The following is a 23,083-nucleotide window of genomic DNA, read 5'->3' as shown; positions in this document are numbered from 1 at the left end:
TAAATGATTACTGAATATAATTTATTGTCCAGAGAGTTCACTCACCTGGTTTCCCAGGCCTGAGTCAGTCCCTGGTTAGAGGTGGAAGCTCAAAACCAGCTGTGGGGTAACCCTTCAGGACCTTCACTGCTGGGTACAGTTAATATATTTTTTCGTTAGAGGGAGACATTTTCATACGAGAACGTCCTTCCAGATTCATTATTTCAGAGTTGTGTGCCGACCTCTACTCCTAGCGAGTTACAGGATGGGCATGCGTTTGTTTCAGACCAGCACTAACTCACATGCCTTTGCTAATAAGCTACACATCCAGACTTGGATTAGCTGAAGCAGGTGTGCTAGTGTTGGGCTGGGACAAACCCCCAAACTCTGTAGCTCCCTGGGAGTAAGGTTGGCCGCTCCTATGACATTGTCTCTCTGTTAATATGTTAGCGCACAGTAGTTGAAAATGGAATCAGGACAGACAAGGTTACATATTTATTTCTTAGATGTCCCCCCAAAATATGATGTTCAATATACATAAAAAAAGATGTTAAGAGTTATGAAAGGGAAAGGGGGATACCTACATGCTCCCAGAGTTTGGGAAGTCTTCAATGCCTATAGATAATCCATTGATTTAGCAGTAAAAAGTATCTTGTTTTCAATGTAAATCAATTACTTTAAATGAAATGTCACACAGTGTAAGCATTGCCACAGCAGTTGGGGAGGGTGGAAAAGGCAAAATATTTTGTATATTAATTATTTAGTCAAAGACTCAGACATGACACCTCTGCTACCTATTCTCAAATCCATTTAGAACTGTACAACATGTCCTCCTGTGATAACAGACCTAAAGGCACTGCAAACACTTCCAAACTCCATTCATGTAAGGATTATTATTTTTTGTATCTCTGGGGAGATTGAATACATACAGTCTTTAAACGAAAGATACCGCTGGAGAACTGGACTCCTCTTTGTCTGTGTCATCGCTGACTATGTTCCTTTTCAACTTGCCGTTGCTCCATTATCTCATAAAGTCCTTAGCCGCCTGCGCTGTGTTGTGTCATTTACTTTTGGTCAGAGTTTTGAGAGGAGTCGGGTCAAGTCACAATACGTCAAGGTCCGTTTTACGGTCACAGTCCTTTCAGGATGTTTTCTCAGTCTGACAGAATTTCTCACGGGAGAAGCGAGACATGACCAACTGAGTGAACCACATTAAATAAAGGGAGACCTGGCCTGGAACATTCCATTTGGAAGGTTGTTAGGGGGGGCTTGTGGGATGATGCAGGCCGTTGCTGTGGCAGCAGGTGATGGGGTCCTGAGAGGTGAGGGTGTAAAGCTGGCGTTAGGGAGAGCGAGAGGAGGAGAGTCAACATGGCTGCTCGTCTGAATGTTGGTTGTGGGATGCATGACAAATTCTTCAGCTGTTGAAAAGAAAGGGGGATGTATTTGTGTCATGTCTCACTCCATGTGTGTACATGTGACATTGATATTTGGCAGATAGTGAGATGGACGGTCTTTAAGTAGCAGTTAGCGTCGCTTTCTTTCTCTGCACACGTACCGAGCCTGTCACCTGGACAGGCCTTTCCCCTCAGGCAGCGTCTCCTGTGGAAAGACACAAACATCAACAGCCAAGTCAAACAGTCTGCCCTCCTATTGTTCAACGCCATGACCGGGACACGCTGTTCTGTTCTGGACAGGACCCCAAGGCCAAGATTGAAAATAACAGCCAGGGGACAAAGAGTTCTGAGGGAAAAGAAAAGAAGAATGTCAAGCTAGGCCGGTCCAAACCCATCCTCCAATGTCATGTTGTGCCAAGTCCCCAAACACATAAATACAGTCCTTCGTAAGAATTCAAACCGTGAGGAAAGCATTGAAGCCAGAAGGGGACCAACAAAAATGTGAAATATGTATCACAATCAAAACCCTTTGTCAACCTGTTCTTGGGTAAATGCATATGACTGCAACATCTCAAGTCTGATACTGAGAAACTCTTAAGCTTGCTCAACTCAGCTCATAAGTTCACTTGACTGAGGTTCAACTTGCCTATTTACGGACTAGTTTTGTATTTCGTCGAGTCCTCGTCAGTCAGGTTACCTGTGTTTTAATGGCGTGTGCCCTTCTTGGCTCTCTTTGTCTTAACTGTGCAGTCGCTGAAGGCGGAGCTGTCCCTAATCTGCTTTCCTCTCTGTGAGGACGGAGAGGCACAGAGCGCATCAGGGCGCTGGCGGGTAGAATCCATCCACCTAGTGGAGGGAAACAGAGAGAATCAGACATACAGGGTCTTGGAAGTTCTCTCTAACGGTTTGGATAATATGTGTGTTCATCAAGATTTTAGAATGTTGAAATGTATTCATGGATTCCGTTTAGTGTGCATATCAAATAGACAACTGTCTGTGTGTGGTTTTCTACCTCAATATTGTGTCAGTGCAAGGTAAGATTTCCTACTGTACTGTATGTGCCTGTAAAGGTGAGGTCATTACTTACTTGCGCAGAGGGGCTAGCGTGCAGGTGCAGCTCCAGGGGTTGTTGGCGAGCGTGAGGTTGGTGATGGTGGTGAACTCCAGGCTCTTGGGCAGGGACTTGAGCTTGTTGTTGTCCAAGTGCAGAGACTTGATGGCCTTCATGCCGTTGAACGCACCGTCAGAAAACTACAGGCGGACAGATATAAGACACAGTATAGGAGGCTTTTCAGTTTCATCAGAAGAGGTAGACTTTGACAGGAGATATTTAAACCATAATGTCATGACCAAGAATAGTCTCGTCCTTCAAATCCAAAAGTAATTCATTGCAAGTATAAAAGCTTCATGTGACTGATTGAAATCCCTGAATTCAACTATTGAAACCCTGAACTCCACAATAAGGTAGATCTCTCCTTTCTCACATGGCAGTGAAGGCATGCCTGGTGATGTAAATGGGTCAAGAATTTGCAGTTAGACCTCATCCTTAATATCTGTCAGAGGGCAGACAGCGATGTTTGGTAGAGGAGATTGTTTTCAGTTTTTTTCTCCAGCAATGTCACTCTTGTCTGACATGAAAGCCTCCACTCATAACTGGTTCCTGCACCGTTGCTTATGTAAACTGGACTGTCTCACCCCTCCCTTCTCCCAAACTTCATACGCATTTGTGAGGTCGCTAAAAACTTCACAGAGGTGCAAGATGAGCTGATGTTCACCGTGTTATGTTTCCCACTGAACACACCACGTCGTTTCAACGTGAATAATTGGGTAATATTTGGTTGAGACGTTGATCAATGAGATTACAACCTATATTCACCCACTCAAAAAAGTTGGTTGAATTTCCAATGTTTTATCACTGTACTTTCAGTCATCTAAGAGCACAACCAAATTCCAATGGAAAAACTGTCTGATTTTTGGTTTAGTTGTCACCCAAATGTGTATCGCTACGCTTTCAACCGTTTAAAAGCACCAAATGGGAATACAATGTCAAGATTTATTTGTTGTGTAAATCAACAAAATATCTATCACTGTGCTTCATTTAATAGCAGAACCAAATGACCTGGATTGCAAATGAGATTACATAAAAAGTACATGGTGCAAGTGATCAATGATGTTCAAGATTCTGCACTGATTATTACAGTAATTGTGAAGATCTCCACAGACCTGCAATGACCTATGCATGCTATCTTGAATGTGCATGCTTTATATGATTACATAAGAAATGTATAGTTACAGTAACCCTAATATGGCCATGGATGTGTTACTCATTTTAAGGTTGAATGTTACATTAGTTTGTAAGATAGCTTTAACTTTAGGCTATTTACTGTATTACAAAAGTAATATTGAATTGTGTTTGGTTGACGACGCAACCAAATATCAACATTTAAGAGGAGATATAGGCATATTTACTTCTTGGATGGGCTTAATCCTATTCCTTAACTTGTATTTTTGGTTGAGTTGGAGACGTGAATCCAACATATCATTTGTTAACTTGTCGACAAAAATACCTCTCCTTTTCAATCAACCAGAGCTTGAAACCCTAGGCTTATTGTATTGTTTATTTTTAGTTGAATTCTGGGTTGAATTGAAACAATAGTTGTTCATGACTTTGTAAATGCTATATAGGCCTAAATAGCATCCTTGATGATATGAGTGAAAGTATGGTCACATTTCAACTGCTCTGTTAAACCTACCCTTTGGAATGACTTTGATAGCATGAGTGAAATCAACACTCATTCTCATCATAGCACACTGGTAATAGTCAGTGACAAATATCATAGCTAAGCAGGGCTTGGTTAAAACCGTGGATGGGAGACCAACAGGTAGCAGTAGATAGATCAATTCTCCAGTAGGAGGTGCTGCCCAGACAGTTTTTTTCAGATAGGGGATATAATGTTGAAGATCTGACGTTGTTTTCAAGGTACAAATTCCCCAAAATGTATACACGGTTTGTCTATGTTGAAATTTGGTTAACATGATGACATAATCCTGTGGTTGAAATTTGACTCTCAAAACAACCGTTGATGACTTTTTCCAAATCCAATGTATTTTCCACGTAGATTCCACGTCACAAAATGTTGACAAATGACTTTGAAAGAACGTTGACTCAACCCGTTTGTCCAGTGGGTTGGCTCTTAGCCTCTTAACAGGAAGAGAGAGGGAGGGAAGGAGGTCCGGGGGCAGCCGTGAGAGGAGGGTGGGCTTTTGCAACATGTTATGTAAGTCTATAAGAGATGAGGCTGTTGATTGAGGAGTCTTTTGGAAATTTCCACTGCGGAAGGGCACAAGTGCCAAGGTGGAGGCTTCTGGTAATTTGCAGCAATGGAAGATGGATGACTTCCAGCGTGGCCAGGTTGTTTTTGCTCTCTTTTTTTAGTCTCTCTCTCTGAGCCACTTCTCTGCCAAGAAGGCTTGCAAAGGGCCCAATTGTCCATTCACCTAAGGAGCGATGGGCAAGCTAAAAATACCCGTCCTTCATGGGCTACGGAACACCCTGCCTCTATTTACCCGTCTCCTAACCCTTACTGACCTGTTGGCAGGACCCTCCTGCCGAGGGGAAAAAACGCACAGAAAATGTTAGAATTTGGCTGGTACAGTACATGCTTGGATACGGGCTAGCAAACAAAAACACCCTAAAAATACCCACTTTTGACTGGAAAATTGCTTTTTACTCTCCCCCACCATGTGCCTCCCCCGCCACCCCAAAACCTTGCCCTCTCACACTGCTTTCCCCTCACTTTCACTGGTACAGTCTGCCTGAGAGATGCTTGTTATTTTACCATTTCCCCTGTGGGATCTCTCCATACTGTATTATGGATTGATAAACTCAAATACTGGATTAACTTTGAGTTTGGAATGAATGGGGAGCAGCAAGCTAACCCCTCAATCAGTATATGTGATAAGTGTCTCGAGGCCAGCATTTCCCATCTCTCCACTCAGGCCTTGACTGGGGTTCATTCAACCTCGTTACCTCTTACATTGTTACGCTATGCCTTACTAGGTGTAGGATCGACGTTTATCTCTAGATAGGAAACCATTTCCTGTGCTCTCTGGACTGTCTGCTGTTGTTCCGTGAACTATATAGCCTTGGAGTGTCTGTATGACAGTTCAAACTCCTTCCCCACCAAAGGATGGAAGCTAACCAGATCTTAAAAGCCTTGTCGGACTGCACCATTTAAGTGTAATGAGGCGGTCACCCACCTCACACACCAACCTGAACCTCAGGAATGATCAAGCACTGCGTCAACGCCGCCCACTCACTGCATGGTCAAGGTTATCTAGGGCTATGCTTCAGGAACCCTTGTATGATGGTGTGTCTGGGTTTACAGTACTGTACGTGCTGAAGCTGAAGAGTGTGGTTCATACCAGCAGTTTTTTTATGATGCTTACTAGGTGATGTCACTTGGCCACCTGACATTGTTTGGAATCTCCCAACTAGGACGGCATGTATGTGTCGCCCATATAGCTCCTTAATGTAAACAGCATGGACCTGATCCCTCCCCCAACTCCACTTCTTGTCCTCACCAAGCTAAATTGGACATGAATCCAATCTTCTGCGCCAACAGTCCACCAACCAACTACAGTATATATGGGAATGGAGCAACATATGACTAGAACACCACTCCTCTCTCCCACTGTGCAATCCTCCTGACCTACACACTTTCAGGGGAAGAGATCTCCTTGTACCACACCATAGAGCGAGCAGAGCAATCAGAGCTAAAACACCGGCTAAAACCACAGTCAACTATTTTGCCGACAAACAGCCCGAGACAGAGATCCCGCTGGTCTCAGCACATGTGCATCCTGACCCAAAGCATGTGTGACCTATTTTCTTCTCATATGGGTGGATAAGTCATCATAAGGATCTTATTAGGTTACAGTTAGAGCGATGCGGAGAAAGTACCCAATGTCTATACATCACGCACACACAGTACCAGTCAAAAGTTTCGACACACCTACTCATTCAGGGGTTTTTCTTTATTTTTTCTACATTGTAGAATAATAGTGAAGACATCAAAACTATGAAATAACACATATGGAATCATGTAGTAACCAAAAAAGTGTTAAACAAATCAAAATATATTTTATATTACAGATTCTTGATGACAGCTTGGCATTCTCTCAACCAGCTTCATGAGGTAGTCACCAGGAATGCATTTCAATTAACAGGTGTGCATTGTTAAAAGTACATTTGTGGAATTTCTTTCCTTCTTAATGCGTTTGAGACAATCAGTTGTGTTGTGACATGGTAGGGGTGGTAAAAGACCAAGTCCATATTATGGCAAGAACAGCTCAAATAAGCAAAGAGAAACAACAATCCATCATTTCTTTAAGGTCAGTCAATTCGGAAAATTTCAAGAACTTTGAAAGTTCCTTCAAGTGCAGTCGCAAAAGCCATCAAGCGCTATGATGAAACTGGCTCTTATGAGGACTGCCATAGGAAAGGAAGACCCAGAGTTACCTCTGCCACAGAGGATAAGTTCATTAGAGTTACCAGCCTCAGAAATTGCAGCCCAAATAATGCTTCACAGAGTTCCAGTAACAGACACATCTCAACATCAACTGTTCAGAGGAGACTGCGTGAATTGCTGCAAAGAAACCACTACTAAAGGACACCAATAAGAAGAAGAGACTTGCTTGGGCCAAGAAACACGAGCAATGGACATTAGACAGGTGGAAATTTGTCCTTTGGTCTAATGAGTCCAAATTTGAGATTTTTGGTTCCAACCGCCGTGTATTTGTAAGACGCATAGTAGGCGAACGGATGATCTCTGCATGTCGGTTCCCACTGTGAAGCATGGAGGAGGTGGTGTGGGGGTGCTTTGCAGGTGACATTGTCTGACTTATTTAGAATTCAAGGCTCACTTAACCAGCATGGCTCCCACAGCATTCTGCAGCGATCCCATCTGGTTTAGGGTTAGTGGGACTATCATTTGTTTTTCAACAGGTGAATGACCCAACACACCTCCAGGCTGTGTAAGGGCTATTTGACCAAGAAGGAGAGTGATGCAGTGGTGCATCAGATGACCTGGCCTCCACAATCAGCCGACCTCAACCCAATTGGGATGAGTTGGACCGCAGAGTGAAGTAAAAGCAGCCAACAAGTGCTCAGCACATGTGGGAACTCCTTCAAGACTGTTGGAAAAGCATTCCTCATGAAGCTGGTTGAGAGAATGCCAAGAGTGTGCAAAGCTGTCAAAGGCGAAGGGTGAATTTGAACTGTCAGTCATCATATGATCAATGGTAGCAATCTACTAAACCACCTCACATTTATTATCTGCCCTCCTCAGGCTACGGTACGCAACCACAGAACTGGGAAAAGAGAAACATCTTTTGGCTACTGGAAAAGAGGGAGTTGGCCGGTGGCAAGCCAGACTGTACATATAAATAGCAGATTAAATATGGCAAGCCAGAACCAAAACAAACAAACAAACAACAAGCCTCCCTAATCCACAGGGTTGCTAGAGTAGACAAGAATACAACATATTTATACTAACTGAAGCTTTCTCTGTCTACTGAATGGCTAACTGCCTCAAATAATTGAGATTCAGGTTGCATGAAATGGAACTGTTGTAAATGTTCAATATTCTAAGGCTTGTCATAGTAGACTTATTTACCACATCTATGCTATGTTATTGCATTGCCGTTCTCTTAAACTTTCAATCACCTCTTAATTCTTCCCAACTCAATAAGCACTTTGCACCCACAAAAAGGACCCACACCCATCCCACAAACAATCTGAGAGACTAACCTTCTCCAGCCCCATGCCGTCCAGGTGCAGCTTCTCCATGTAGCGTCCGAAGCTCTGGAAGGCGTTGTCAGGGATGCTTCTCAGGGGGTTCTTGGCCAGGCTCAGTTCCTCCACCACTCTCAGCTTGCTCATGGCCAGACCGGGGTAGGTGGACAGCCTGTTCCTGTCAAGGTGCAGGATGGCCAGGTTCTCCACGTCGTCCAGAGAGCCCGGCTGCAGCGAGCTCATCTCATTGCCACTCATGTGCAGCCAGCGCAGGTCCTTGGCTCCGGCGAAGGTGCCTGGCTTGATGTCGCGCAGCTTGTTATCGTTGAGCTGCAGGATGAACAGATTGATCATGGGCGAGAAGATGCCCTTGGGTAGATCGCTGATGCGGTTGCCGTCCAGGTAGAGGTAGGTGAGCTCGGCGAGGTCCTCGAAGGCACCTGGCTTGATGCTGGTGATCTCGTTGTTGGACAGGTAGAGGTAGATGAGCTTCTTGAGCCCCTTGAAGGCCTGGCCGCCGATCTCGCGGAGCTGGCAGTGCTGCATGTGCAACGAGATGAGACCCTTGCTGCTGGCGAAGGAGCCGGTGGGCAGGCTGCCCAGGTTGTTCCTCTGCAGGTTGAGCAGACGGGTGGCCTCGGACACCTGTGGAATATTCTTTAGCCCCACGTTGTCACAGATGACATGCTGCAGGTCCCCGTGGCAGTGACACAGGGCCGGGCACTGGCTGGGTGCGCCCCATACCACCGGGGCGAGGACCAGCAGGTAGGTCCACACCGAGAGAAAGCTCACACACCGCATGCTGACGCTGCTACTCTAGACTTGTGTCTGTCAGTCTGTCCACCTTATCTGTCTTCGGTCTCTTCCTGAGAGCTTCTTCTCACTGCTTGACAGGCACTCCAAGCTAGAAAAAGTCCTCCAGAAAGTCTCAGGGCGAGAGAAAGAGAGAGGATTCAGAGAGGGAAGGCAAGAGGTGAGCTGGTGTGAGAGTGAATGTGTGACTGAGAGAAAAGGGGGGCAGTGCAAAAAATATTCACTTGGGGCTTTGAGAGGAGGACGGCACGGCGGTGAACAGAACACAGCACTATTTATAACATTTATTTGAGGAAGGGCTCACCAGGGTGTTACGTGGAGACGGCTGCAAGAGGAAGTCAAGTGTCTCTGAGAGTTTAACTCCGCGCACACAGTTCGGGATCTTCCACTGACCATAGGGAGCTCAACTAAATTCCACTAACTTCTGGTTAAAATGTCTAAAAAGCTTCCAGATCTTCTGCATGAGACATTTAATCAAACAGTTTGTGTGTGCATACGTTTCAATTGCTTGTTATGTTTAGCAGGCAAAGGATCTCTAGGTCATTTTAGTTATGTAAGCAGAAAAATTGTGTAAACATTGCACTCTCAAGAAGGGCAAAATGTGCTTCCAAATCAAATGCAGTGTCTTGGTGGATCAAGCACACTTTTGACTGCCAATATAGCATGGTCTGTATACCTGTACAGGTTACCTGGATTTTTGTTGGGTAGATAAGAGGCCCTCCACAGGCCGGGGCCATTGTCAGTCATTTCTAAAATAGTTGCCTGAGTGTAGTCGGGCGGTAGGTAAGAGATTAAGGTTCCAGTGTTTAGGGTTCCAGACATCTCTATTGTTTTTCAGTCTGCAGTCAGAGGGAAAGGAGCTCCTTTGTGGCTGTTTTATAACTCATAATCGTCACCAGATGTTTGGCGAGTGGCGGGACTCCTTTTCAAGTCCAAAAAATGTGAAATGGTCCCTCTTCACCTCACTAAAAGAGGGTTTCAAATGGCCAGTTTCATTCCTGCGTGCATATTTTCTACTATTTTGAAAAGGAGTAAGGTGTTAATGGTCTTTGTGGTCACTCTCACTTTCCAAATAGAGGCGAGGTTGGATGTGGCTGAATTGAGTTTCAGCAGATAGTGTATGTTAAGAAATCACAATATTTTTCATTAGCTTTCACTCAGGGGTGTGTGTGGCTCTGAGTGGGCCTTAACCAACCAGATGTGAGACCTTGGTCTCGAGCGCTGATCCATTGGCCACTTGAAATTGACCAGGAGCGTGAGGGAAAGAGACAGGAAGGGATGGAGGGAGAGAGACGTTGTCCACTTCAGCCCTTGGGCTTGCTGGCTCAGCTCCTATGACGCGTTGGCCTCAGAAGGGTGTGTTTATGAGTCCGATGAACACTCTCATGATAAGTGGAATCTCGAGTTTACTTAACAAATCTAGCATTTTATCGGGAACGTCTTTCTCCTGGCTGCCCAGGTGAACATTCTCACCCTCCCCATCCCCAAACGGCTCCTTCAATGCCTTTCTGTTCACCAGTCATGACCCTACTCTGCCACTCTGTCACTACTGGCCTTCGCCCTCAGAAGGATGTGCTTGTGGCAGCAGATGAATAATCGTCTAGCGAGCGCTTCAGAGGCCGAAACCACTGCTGACTCCATTGGTCCTGCTATTCAAAGTCTTAGCCTTCATTTCACTCAACTTACAACTTACTTCTGCCACTGACCCAGTTGAAATTTGTCAATTTAAAAACAGTAATCAAGAAAAGGTTATCAAGAGGACTCACTGGTCAGTGAAAGGCCACAGCAGGACAGATGTATGGGCGTGGTCTACAGAGGGGCAGGCACCATCCTACTGCACAGGTGTGCCAGTTGTCAGGGGGGCACCACATACCTCACTGAGCTCCCATGCCCTGGCTTGCCTGCTGACTCACCCCCTGCCCCTCGCTGACTCAGCTGGTCCTAGCCTTGGAACTGTGAAGTCACGCTGACGTCCAGTACTGACAGGAAACTGTCCACCAGACAGTGGGCCCAGTGCATCAAAGCTGGGACCGAGAGACTGAAAAACAGCTTATATCTCAAGGCCATCAGACTGTTAAACAGCCATCACTAACATTGAGTGGCTGCTGCCAACATACTGACTCAAATCTCTAGCCACTTTAATAATTAAAAATTGGAAGTAATAAATGTATCACTAACCACTTTAAACAATGCCACTTTATATAATGTTTACATACCCTACATTACTCATCTCATATGTATATATGTAACGGATGTGAAATGGCTAGCTAGTTAGCGGGTACGCGCTAGTAGCGTTTCAATCAGTTACGTCACTTGCTCTGAAACCTAGATGTAGTGTTGCCCCTTGCTCTGCAAGGGCCGCGGCTTTTGTGGAGCGATGGGTAACGACGCTTCGTGGGTGACTGTTGTTGATGTGTGCAGAAGGTCCCTGGTTCGCGCCCGTGTCGGGGCGAGGGGACGGTTTAAAGTTATACTGTTACATTGGTGCCGTGACCCGGATCACTGGTTGCTGCGGAAAAGGAGGAGGTTGAAAGGGGGGTGAGTGTAACGGATGTGAAATGGCTAGCTAGTTAGCGGGTACGCGCTAGTAGCGTTTCAATCAGTTACGTCACTTGCTCTGAAACCTAGATGTAGTGTTGCCCCTTGCTCTGCAAGGGCCGCGGCTTTTGTGGAGCGATGGGTAACGACGCTTCGTGGGTGACTGTTGTTGATGTGTGCAGAAGGTCCCTGGTTCGCGCCCGTGTCGGGGCGAGGGGACGGTCTAAAGTTATACTGTTACATATACTGTATTCTATACCATCTACTGCATCTTGCCTATGCCGTTCGGCCATCGCTCATCCATATATTTTTATGTACATATTCTTATTCATTCCTTTACACTTGTGTGTGTATAAGGTAGTTGTTGTGAAATTTTTAGATTGCTTGTTAGATATTACTGCATGGTCGGAACTAGAAGCACAAGCATTTCGCTACACTCGCATTAACATCTGCAAACCATGTGTATGTGACAAATAAAATATGATTTGGTAAACAGACGGACAGACTTTTCCATACCCCCTCAGTCACCTTCTCCGACTACCTCTGCAAATGACACAGGGTTGTAGAACGTCAAGAATAGTGCCGTGGTGATACTGTATGTTTAATTGAACTCAGTGTGTGGTTTCACTTTGGATTGACAGATCGGCTATGGAACCACAGAGAACAGCCCTGTGACATTCTGTGGCTTCCCAACAGACAATTTGGAGAGGAAGTCAGAGACTGTTGGGTGCATTACCAGTCACTTAGAGGTACGTCTCATCCACCTGAGTCATTTATGTTTTAATGTCTTTACTTCTATTATACAATAAGTATATTTATGTCTGTTAAAGGGATACTTCGGGATTTTGGCAATGAAGCCCTGTATCTACTTCCCCAGAGTCAGATGAACTCTTGGATACCATTTTTATCTCTGTTTGCAGTTTGAAGGAAGTTGCTAACTAGCCCTAGTGCAATTGCTAACTAACAGAACAATGACTGGAAGTCTGTTACCAAAGACTTCCAGTCTTAGCTGTGACCATAGACTTCCAGTCATTGGGCTAACACTAGTTAGCGTTGGCTCGCAAAACGACCTCTAACTTCCTTCATACTGAACGCGGAGACATAAAAATGGCATCCTCAAGTTCATCTGACTTTCCATTCCCAAAAATCCTGAAGTATCTACTTTACATGTCTTATCCACATAGGCAGAACTGCTGGGAGCATTGATTTTATTATCATAATGGTAACTGACTACAGTAGAGTCGCACCCTATTGTGTTCATCACTGCTGTTCCTCAGGCTAAGGTAGTTGACCCTGGCTCTGGTCAGATCATGCCTCTCGGGATATCAGGAGAGCTGATGATCAGGGGCTACTGTGTAATGCTGGAGTACTGGGGGGATGTCGCCAAGACAGACGAGTGCATTACCAAAGAGCACTGGTATAAGACTGGGTGAGTGGACAGGTCTGGTCCCATACACCTCCCCAAAACGCTGATGTCTCAACTTTTACTTATGCGTCATACATGTGTCCTTATAACCATATGCAGTGACATCGCCACCCTGGACAAGTATGGCTTCTGCCGCATCGAGGGTCGAATCAAGGACATGATCATCCGAGGAGGGGAGAACATATACCCAGCTGAGATTGAGCAGTTCCTACACACCCACCCTAAAGTCCAGGAGGCACAGGTGAATTCTCAATCAGTTTGTTTGTATATGCATGTTGAACAGAAGATCGTTTTCTAGGGAAATGACTGCTAATGTTGTTTCTTTCTCGCTCTCTATCAGGTGATTGGAATAAAGGATGAGCGCATGGGAGAGGAGGTGTGCGCCTGCCTCAAGCTGAAGGCGGGACAGGATTGCAGTGCAGAGGACATCAAAGCTTACTGCAAGGGAAAGGTGAGATTGAATGAAAGAAAAAGGTTCTGTGACTTCCTGCTGTGGCTAGCCTAAATCCTTGAAATGTTCTGTTTATCTTCTTTCTCCTCTCAGATTGCTCATTTCAAGATCCCGCGTTATGTAACATTTGTGAAGGGCTACCCGCTCACAGTTTCAGGAAAGGTAATCTCTCAAACCATATACTCTCACTCAAAGCTAAGCTGACATGCCCCATAATGTATGTGTCTACATGAACGCTGACCAACATTTGTTTTGTATTTGTTTATACAATTCTGAAGACATAATCAGGGAGCTTAAGTAATTGTCAGAGACAAATTAGTTTTTATGAACAGTCTATTGCATAAACTGTATGTTCCTCGGTCTCTCTCAAGAGACACTTCAAATCCATTTAGAAATGGAGAGTAATTTGAGTAGCCAGGTCCTCTGTCTCTAGACAGAAGGAAACTGAGCTATTAAGCAGTCTGCACGCAGCAGTCCTGCTAAACACATTCAGAGGGCTTCATGTTGGAGGGAGTCACGAACCACCGCGGCTGTCTGGTCGATCTGAGAAACCACCCTGACATAAAACACTGTATTTAATACAAAGACTTATTCTCTCCTTTTTAAATTCCTCTTTCAGATCCAGAAGAACAAACTGCGTGAGCAGACAGAGAAGTTTCTGGAACTGTGAAGGACTGAAGTAATGAGAGAAAGTCGGGCTAGACATGGTGGCTCATATCTCCGATGCATGGCATATGTTTTCGCTCCACTCTGCCAAAGCACCTGCTGAAATCAAAGTCATTATGGCTGCATTTATACAGGCAGCCCAATTCTTATCTTTTATCCACTAATATTTTTTTTTTAAGAGCTAATGTGAAAAGATCTGATGTGATTGGTCAAAAGACTAATAATTGGAAAATATATCTGAATTGGGCAGCCTAAGGGCTCTATTAAATACGTAGCTCTGAAGATCCACTTTACAGAGCAATTGACAATTAAAGGCGATGTTCCCGCAGTCGTGGAGACTGCATTCACGGTAATCACAGAAATTACCTCTAAATTTTAAACGCGGATCTTCCACGATACGGATTGAATCCAGCCATAAGTGCCATCATTTGTGCCTTTTTTAATGCAAACTTTTTTGCAGCGACCCATTGGACTAATGCTGTTTTAGTAGGCACAGTTTAACAGGAAAACGAAGCCATGTCCAACAGTCAGATAAACACTTACAGCCAAATGATTTTACTGTATTTTTAGGACCGATCATGTAATTGTGACAGCCTTGAAACCACCTCATCAATCTGTGACTCGGGGCTCTATTCAGTCTGTAAAACTGAAGCGTTACAGATTCCGCGATTTATAAAATGTAAAAGGTCATTTCCAATTAAGCCGACATCTGCAGGGTTTAACGCTAAAGCGGGAACATTGCCTTTACATTTCAGTGAAGCTGTACTTCGGCGACGCAGATTGAATAGCGCCCTTATATTACAGCTGCCTATATGTCAAAATAAAAAGCATGTACCTCACCATTAAAAGTTGGGCGTAGGTGTCTGTATTTTTGTTGGAGGACAGAAGCTTTTAGCTTCTCCATTGATCTCAGTGGCAGGTGGACGGCTGTTAAGCCTTTGGAAAGCCTCTCAAACACACCTATAGAAGCATGCAGACACACAGCTGGATAAGATTTCCACTCAGGTTTTGTTTTTCCAGGATACCTATCCTCTGCACCCAACACTTGTCTGAGCCAGGTCTGCAGTATTCCTGGATGAGAAACCCAGACCCTGCCCTGTCAGAGGGCCAAGAAGATCACAGATGCAGCCTACTTGAGACCTGCTAGTCAAATACTTGAATATCAAATGGGAAATACAGTGGCAAGAAAAAGTATGTGAACCTTTCGGAATTACCTGGATTTCTGCATAAATTGGTCATAAAATCGAATCTTCATCTAAGTCACAACAATAGACAAACACAGTCTGCTTAAACTAATAACACACAAACAATTATACGTCTGTCTTTATTGAACACACCGTGTAAACATTCAGTGTAGGGTGGGAAAAGTATGTGAACCCTTGGATTTAATAACTGGTTGACCCTCCTTTGGCAACAAACTCAACCAAACGTTTTCTGTAGTTGCGGATCAGACCTGAACAACGGTCAGGAGGAATTTTGGACCATTCATCTTTGCAAAACTGTTGCAGTTCAGCAATATTCTTAGGATGTCTGGTGTGAACCGGACATGCCACAACATTTTAAATCGGGTTGAGGTCAGGACTGACTGGGCCACTCCAGAAGGTGTATTTTCTTCTGTTGAAGCAATTCTGTTGTTGATTTACTTGTGTTTTTGGTCGTTGTCCTGTTGCATCACCCAACTTCTGTTGAGCTTCAATTGGTGGACAGATAGCCTTACATTCTCCTACAAAATGTCTTGATAAACTTGGGAATTCATTTTTCCGTCGATGATAGCAAGCTGTTCAGGCCCTGAGGCAGCAAAGCAGCCCCAAACCATGATGCTCCCTCCACCATACTTTACAGTTGGGATGAAGATTTGATGTTGGTGTGCTGTGCCTTTTTTTCTCCACACATAGTGTTGTGTGTTCCTTCCAAACAACTCAACTTTAGTTTAATCTGTCCACAGAATATTTTGCCAGAAGCGCTGTGGAACAGCCAGGTGCTCTTTTGCGAACTTCAGACGTGCAGCAATGTTTTTTTGGAAAGCAGTGGCTTCTTCCGTGGTGTCTTCCCATGAACACCATTCTTGTTTATTAGTGTTTTATGTATCGTAGACTCGTCAACAGAGATGTTAGCATGTTCCAGAGATTTCTGTAAGTCTTTAGCTGACACTCTAGGATTCTTCTTAACCTCATTGAGCATTCTGCACTGTGCTCTTGCAGTCATCTTTGCAGGACGGCCACTCCTAGGGAGAGTAGCAACAGTGCTGAACTTTCTTCACTTATAGACCATTTGTCTTACCGTGGACTGATGAACACCAAGGCTTTTAGAGATACTTTTGTAACCCTTTCCAGCTTTATGCAAGTCAACAATTGTTAATCTTAGGTCTTCTGAGATCTCTTTTGTTCAAGGCATGGTTCACATCAGGCAATGCTTCTTGTGAATGGCAAACTCAAATTCTGTGAGTTTTTATAGGGCAATGCAGCTCTAACCAACATCTCCAATCTCGTCTCATTGATTTGACTCCAGGTTAGCTGACTCCTGACTCCAATTAGCTTTTGGAGAAGCCATTAGCCTAGGGGTTCACATACTTTTTCCAACCTACACTGAATGTTAAATTATGTACTCAATATAGACAAGAAAAATACAATTTGTTATTAGTTTAATCACACTGTCTATTATTGTGACTAAGATGAAGATCAAATTTGATGACTAATTTATGCAGAAATCCAGGTAATTCCAAAGAGTTCACATACTTTTTCTTGCCACTGTACATATGGGTGTATCTAAAGAATGCATTGAGTTTGATGAAAAATAGAGTTTACTGAATGCAGAGACTTTTTATTGGGACCATATGTCAAGATGTCACTGGATAGCATAGTAATGGGTCGCAGACATGACTGCTGGAGATTTGGCTCAATATTGACCAGCTTTGGTGGACTAAGCCTGAGCAAGGCACTGCACAGAATCACTGATATCAAAATCCTAATGTATTCCAACTCAAGATTAGCCGTGCTACCTATCCTCTGGAATGTGACTGACCAGCCTAACACCACGTTTTTCTCCACCACAGCTGGGATGTGGCCCACCAGACCAAACCAGATTCCATCCTTGTGATGCTGCAGCATCTGTGATATTGAGAGAACCCCCACGTCCCAGAGGATCAGTAGCGAGGCTAATCTTGAGTAGCTGTTGGAATACTTTGGGATTTGGAGATCAGTGATTCTATGCAGTGACTTTCTCTGGCCGATCCCTTTTAATGTGCTGAGTAACTTCAGTCAAAGGGGACATAAGAGCTTATGTCATCTCTAAATCGGCAATGACTAACTGGGATGAAGTGAGTTGACAGAGTCAACTGAGTCTTAAGTCAATAGCTGAGAGCAACCGAGCCAGTTAACATCACAGCTTTCAACGGCTAAGCATAGCAGTGGTATTGTCTCCCTCATGTGGCACTGAAGTGTAAAGTAATTTTAAGTTGGAAAGTATGTTAAAGTCTTCCATCACGAGTCATTGTGCACTCCTACACAGTGTAAAAAACATTAAGAACACCTTCCTAATATTGCGTTGTACCCCCCATTTTGCCCTCAGAACAGCTTCAATTCGTCCGGGCATGAACTCTACAAGGTGTCGAAAGCCTTCCACAGGGATGCTGGCCCATGTTGACTCCAATTCTTCCCACAGTTGTGTCGATTTCCTTTGGGTGGTGGACCATTCCTGATACACACGGGCAACGGTTGAGTGTGAAAATCCATCAGCGTTGCAGTTCTTGACACAAACCGGTGCACCGGGCATCTATTACCATAACCCATTCAAAGCCACAAATATATTCCTTGCCCATTCACCCTCAACGGCACACAATCCATGTCTCAATTGTCTCAATGATTAAAAATCATTCTTTAACCCATCTCCTCCCCTTCATCTACACTGATTGTAGTGGACTTAACAAGTGATATCAATAAGGGATCATAGCTTTCATCTGGTCAGTCCATGCCATGGAAAGAGCAGGTGTTCTTAATGTTTTGTACACTCAGTGTATGTGATTCCCTGTTAATTTCTCAGAGATCAGACATCAGATCTAGCGATCATGTCTCCAGACTAGCCTAGTCCTTAGGCAGGGGGATCCCCAGTGCTGTAGGATGGTGTCCCTGCATCTGTGCCTCTGCCCTGGCCACCTGCTCCTCAGTGCAGCAGTCCTGGAGGAACACAGAGGCCAGGTTACGCAGGCGTGGGCTCTGGGAGATGGAGAAGCGCAGCATGCACTGTAGCACTGCGGTGTCGGTGGTTTGGGAGCGTGATGCAGCGGTGGTGAGATTCATGAGCGTGGTGATGGCAGATAGCACCGTCTCCTCCCGCCGGCTGGACAGGCATCCCGTAACCAAGGGGATTGCTTCGCTCTGCAGGATCTGGTCACGGCATTCCCGATCCATACTAAGGTTACATAGACCCCCTGGGAATGCACAGAAGCACTCCGTGATGGAGAGATTCTCCTTTTGAACATCTGGATTAAGGTATGTTGATATACTGTATGTTTCATTTAAACATGATCTTATGTATTTCACAACTAGTGTCCCTTGTGCCATACTCACCTATCCCAAACTCCACAAAGTTCTCATTTTCCTCTGTGAGCATGTCCAAGAAGAGATCAGTAACCTGAAGGGTTCTCAGGTTCTCCAGGTTCCTCGGATCATAGGCAAAGTTGGCCAAGTTGGCCAACACTTGCTCTTTCGCTTCTAGAAGAAATGGACAATTCGATAGTAATGTTAGCTAATGCCAACCACATGGTCAAATACGGCTCAATTAGTTATATATGGTGTAGTAAGATTTAGCTAGAATATAATCAAACAAGAGGTCTATCATCCACCAAATCATTACCAGGGCTTCTGCCTTCTAAAACATTAGCTACACCAATGTCTACACATATTAACCATGATATAGCCTACTCTACTGCATTAGCTAGCAACGTACCATCACTGTCGGTGTCCTGAAACTCAGTGACAAGCGTCTGCAGGTATTCAAACCGATCAGATCCCGTCGCAGAATGTCCTTTTCCCGACATCATGTGTTCACTTCGTCACAGTTACTATGAATAAACGATCGACTGATATATTTACAATGACGAACGTTCACTCAAGATAAATGAAGTAACAATCTTCACATTTTAATGCCAGTGTTGTGGCCGGATGTTTGGGACGCATTGGTCCGTCTTCGAATTGTTTCCCCACCAGGACACGGTCCGTAATGTAATTGGTTCCACGTAAATGGCTTTCTAGGAGGAGGATATTCCTGCTGTTTTACTTTATTTGTGAATGCGTGACAACTGTGTAAACTTGTATACTTTATAATTTAAATAGTTTATTTAAACTCTCACAAGATTCATTTGATTTAACCAACGTGTTTCGTAATGAAGGGAGGGGTGATCCGGCGGAAGTCGTTGTACGTGCATCTTTTGCGTTCTTGGGGAGGTCACGGTACAGTTGTTGTGAGATACTAGTGGAATAAGAATATTTTGACGGACAACAGTTACTAATTTAGCAAAATTTCGGACAAGTCTCGTCGTGGTTGTTGTCTACCATGAAGCAACATCAACTGTCTGCCATAAAGCGCCTTACAAAACCAATTTTATTTGGAACATTAATCGTGGGACTGGCCACTGCTTTCTTCAACAGGTGATCCCCTTTCATTCATGTTTCTAGCTAGCTATGTAGCTGTATTCTATCTGGTAAAGGGCAATCAATGACCTATTAACTATAGACGGTCTATACTTGCTCTCCACACCACAACCTAAATGGAGCTGCAGTTCTGTGTCCATAGAATATGATTTGTTTTCACTTAGTAGCCTGTCTGTGTTGTCCTATTTGCAGGGAAATACTGCATTAGATTATGTCAATTCTGAATTCATCCTAAAAACGTAATTCAAAGACACAATTTAATTTACTTATGACTGACTGCCCATTGTTGTCAGAGGTGGTTGAACATGTCTTTGGACCCCTATCTAGTGCTTAATGGTGTATTGCCAATGTCTGTTCGACTGCCAATAGTGAGTGTGTAATAATAATCTAGTGAAACGCTAGCCCAATAATGGACTAAAGGAGCCTTTATAGTCCAAGGACATTACATGTTCTGTTTAGAGGAGCCAATTCGCCTCCAAACGTGAATCCAACTTAACGTGAATTGATTTTCAATGGTGGTATGATTACAGAAACATAAAGCCCTCTACTTTGAAATCACAAAAATAATTTCACGAATGCAAAATAGACGGTTACTAAAGCTTAAGGATTGGACCCTTTTTTTTCAATTTTCGCCTAAAACGACATACCCAAATCTAACCTCCTGTAGTTCAGGACCTGAAGCAAGGATATACATATTCCTGATACCATTTGAAAGGAAACACTTTGAAGTTTGTGGAAATGTGAAATGAATGTAACACATTAGATCTGGTCAAAGATAATACAAACAAAAAAACATGCTTTTTTTGTTGTTCCATCTTTGAAATGCAAGAGAAAGTCCAAAGTATTATTCCAGCTTAAGCGCAATTTAGATTTTGGCCACTAGGTGACAGCAGTGTATGTGCAAAGTTTTAGACTGGTCCAATGAACCATTGCATTTCTGTTCAAAATGTTGTATCAAGTCTGCCCAAATGTGCCTAATTAGTTTATTAAAACATTTAAGTTCATAATTGTGCACTCAAATAATAGCATGGTATTCTTTCACTGTAATAGCTACTGTAAATTGGACAGATTAACAAGAATTTAAGCTTTCTGCCCATATCAGATACGTCTATGTTCTTGTTACTTACAACCTCATGCTAATCACATTAGTGCTCGTTAGCTCAACCATCCCGCTGGGGGGGACACCAATCCTGTAGAGGTTTTTAACCGATTTTAGCACAGTTTCAGCCAACAGTATTGTTCAGTGACAACACGTTTGTCAAATCAGTACCATTTTATTGGTCACATACACATATTTTGCAGTGTTATTGTGGGTGTAGCAAAATGCTTATGTTCCTAGCTCCAACAGTGCAGTAATACCTAACAATACACGCAATTCCAAAAAAGAAAAAAGGAATTAAGAGATATAGAATTATTACAACGAGCAGTGTCAGAGTCCGGGAATATAAATAATAATGTATATGAGGTTGTGTATACCCATTATGGACAGTATATGCATAGAAAAGGTGTACAACAAAAATCACTGAATCTGGAGACTCATCTCCCTCACTAACTTCAAGCATCAGCTGTCAGAGCAGCTCACAGATCATTGCACCTGTGGTGATAATTAGGGTCGATTTTTAGGACTATTGTTCAACCCCCATTGTACACTTTTTTTCCCACCTTCTAGTATTTTATGGATTGAACTTGAATATGACAACTTTCAGGATAAATCAAACCACTGTATTGTTTTTATTCATCAATATTGGTTGTGCCTAAAGGCTCTCAAACTGTATTTTTTTAATGATTCATATATACCTTTCCTAACACTAACATTTGCCTAAATAATCTACAAAATCAGAGTAAAAAAAATAAATAAATAAATCTACCCGTTGGTGTTGAAATGGAGCTGAAGATGCATAGAGGGAATTCTTTCATTGATCCCTATTTTCTGAACCGGTTCTCTTGATGTCTTCTAGTCTGTCATCAAAATTCTAATTAAAGGTACACCGTATTTAAAGGGATGGCTTAAAATAAATGTACTGAAAACCCTATTGAATGAAAACTCCACAAGAAAATCGATTGGCCAGCCAAACAGCACATTTCAGCATTACGCAACTTCATAATGTAAGTCTGAATACAAACTACGGAGAAGTGCATAGGAAAGGCGTGCGCAAGAAAGGTGTAATTTCCTAAATCGGAAATCGGGCACTTAGTGTCTATGAATGGAGTACCAAAACGCTATAAAGGTGTGTAGTAATTGAAATGATTTCTTGCTGATATGAAAGATACTTTCTTCATGTTTCCAAAACTTCACCACAAGCAATGCATGTTCACGTTCAGACCGAGGGTCGGGGCTCTTAACAGAAGTCCCCCGGGAAGAAATCAATAGGCGGTAAAGGCAATTGGCGTCTATGAATGTGTTGGTGAAAAGCATGAATGCACACACAAAAAATTAGTAGAGGTGCTGACTAACGGCGAGTAAACTGTAGGCTATAAAGAAAAATGAGTCGCACACTATATAAGCTCCCAGTAATTTATTGGGTCAACCACCAACGTTTCGGCATCACACTGCCTTCTGTGATGATGAAACGTTGGTTTACCCAATAAATTACTAGGCACTTATATAGCGTGCGACTTTAATTGTGTGTGTGTGTAATTACATTGTATACCTTCTACAGACACCGATTCTTTGAGGACCTAGCAGAGATGAGGGCTCAGGAGCGTGCTAAGAATGATGCCAAGCTGATGGAGGTGCTGGAGATGAGGAAGAGGCAGATGGAGGAGTTAGCAGAGAAGAAGAAGCCACGATGAACCTCGACCCACTGGGCACAACAGACACTGAGCTGGACAGACCGAATGACAGCATCCCTTTGGTGGGGTTGCTGGGGGTTGTACAATACAGGCCATTTTCAGTGAGGGAATATTTTAGCAAACAAGTAGACAGGACAGAGGAGCAGAGAATAAGTAATGTCACGACAAGAGCATCATTCATGTGAAGGCTTTCATTGTGGTTATTCATTCATCTAGCTTAATGTTTTCGTGGAGCTCTAAATTGTCCAATGAGATGTCCATGAAGAGGTCCTCTTCTTGTCAAAGAAAGAACTGAAAGGCAATAAGGTGTTTGGGGAGTGGGTACACTTTTTGGTTTGCTGCTGCAACTTCACTACAATGTAATATTTGTTTAAAGAGCGGAGCATCACATTTTTGTCCCATGATGATAATTGGGTACAGCTGTGAAGTAGCTTACAGTAGTCATAATTAATTGTACAGCAAATCATGATGTTTAATCAGAATAGACTATCCACTTGTTAGTTGTACCCACGGAGAGGGAATTCAACCTCCGAAATGTATGATTGCTGGATTTAAATAAAAAAAACATGAGGGGAA

General features: G+C 43.5%; 3 protein-coding genes and 1 long non-coding RNA gene across 4 annotated transcripts in view; 2 read left to right on the top strand and 2 right to left on the bottom strand.

Moving 5' to 3' along the window:
- The window catches only part of acsf2 (acyl-CoA synthetase family member 2), a 37,398-nt gene extending 22,479 nt beyond the window's left edge, over nucleotides 1-14,919 (top strand). The window contains exons 11-16 of the mRNA XM_038991259.1: nucleotides 12,165-12,272; nucleotides 12,801-12,952; nucleotides 13,049-13,190; nucleotides 13,290-13,400; nucleotides 13,494-13,562; nucleotides 14,020-14,919. Of these exons, the coding sequence (XP_038847187.1) occupies nucleotides 12,165-12,272; nucleotides 12,801-12,952; nucleotides 13,049-13,190; nucleotides 13,290-13,400; nucleotides 13,494-13,562; nucleotides 14,020-14,070 (633 nt within the window). The 3' untranslated portion in view covers nucleotides 14,071-14,919. The remainder of the gene's footprint in view (nucleotides 1-12,164; nucleotides 12,273-12,800; nucleotides 12,953-13,048; nucleotides 13,191-13,289; nucleotides 13,401-13,493; nucleotides 13,563-14,019) is intronic.
- Nucleotides 460-11,031, bottom strand: LOC120046212 (chondroadherin-like). Its single transcript, XM_038991260.1, has 4 exons — nucleotides 8,188-11,031; nucleotides 2,464-2,627; nucleotides 2,074-2,222; nucleotides 460-1,581 (listed from the first exon to the last, which is right to left on the bottom strand). The coding sequence occupies exons 1-3, from the start codon at nucleotides 8,971-8,973 to the stop codon at nucleotides 2,081-2,083; spliced, it is 1,092 nt and encodes a 363-aa protein (XP_038847188.1). The 5' UTR covers nucleotides 8,974-11,031; the 3' UTR covers nucleotides 460-1,581; nucleotides 2,074-2,080.
- Nucleotides 14,920-18,010: 3,091 nt separating the features above from the next.
- Nucleotides 18,011-19,243, bottom strand: armc7 (armadillo repeat containing 7). Its single transcript, XM_038990366.1, has 3 exons — nucleotides 19,011-19,243; nucleotides 18,632-18,775; nucleotides 18,011-18,492 (listed from the first exon to the last, which is right to left on the bottom strand). Exons 1-3 carry the CDS (start codon nucleotides 19,102-19,104, stop codon nucleotides 18,146-18,148), a joined length of 585 nt encoding a protein of 194 aa, XP_038846294.1. The 5' UTR covers nucleotides 19,105-19,243; the 3' UTR covers nucleotides 18,011-18,145.
- Nucleotides 19,244-19,472: 229 nt separating this feature from the next.
- On the top strand, nucleotides 19,473-23,083 carry LOC120045476. Its single transcript, XR_005476711.1, has 2 exons — nucleotides 19,473-19,711; nucleotides 22,375-23,083. It is a non-coding gene; the product is annotated as an uncharacterized LOC120045476 (long non-coding RNA).

This window comes from Salvelinus namaycush, chromosome 4 (assembly GCF_016432855.1).
Source record: "Salvelinus namaycush isolate Seneca chromosome 4, SaNama_1.0, whole genome shotgun sequence".
NCBI lineage: Eukaryota > Metazoa > Chordata > Actinopteri > Salmoniformes > Salmonidae > Salvelinus > Salvelinus namaycush.
The sequence above is the reverse complement of the archived record's forward strand: the minus strand, read 5'-3'. Positions and strand labels throughout refer to the sequence as shown.

Coding starts and splice junctions, on each gene's coding strand:
- armc7 (XM_038990366.1), bottom strand. CDS start 19,104: ATGATGTCGGGAAAAGGACATTCTGCGACGGGATCTGATCGGTTTGAA. Junction 18,776..19,010: donor TCAGGACACCGACAGTGATG/GTACGTTGCTAG, acceptor CATTTCTTCTAG/AAGCGAAAGAGCAAGTGTTG. Junction 18,493..18,631: donor CTTTGTGGAGTTTGGGATAG/GTGAGTATGGCA, acceptor GTGCATTCCCAG/GGGGTCTATGTAACCTTAGT.
- LOC120046212 (XM_038991260.1), bottom strand. CDS start 8,973: ATGCGGTGTGTGAGCTTTCTCTCGGTGTGGACCTACCTGCTGGTCCTC. Junction 2,628..8,187: donor ACGGCATGGGGCTGGAGAAG/GTTAGTCTCTCA, acceptor GTCCGCCTGTAG/TTTTCTGACGGTGCGTTCAA. Junction 2,223..2,463: donor ACGCTAGCCCCTCTGCGCAA/GTAAGTAATGAC, acceptor TCCCTCCACTAG/GTGGATGGATTCTACCCGCC.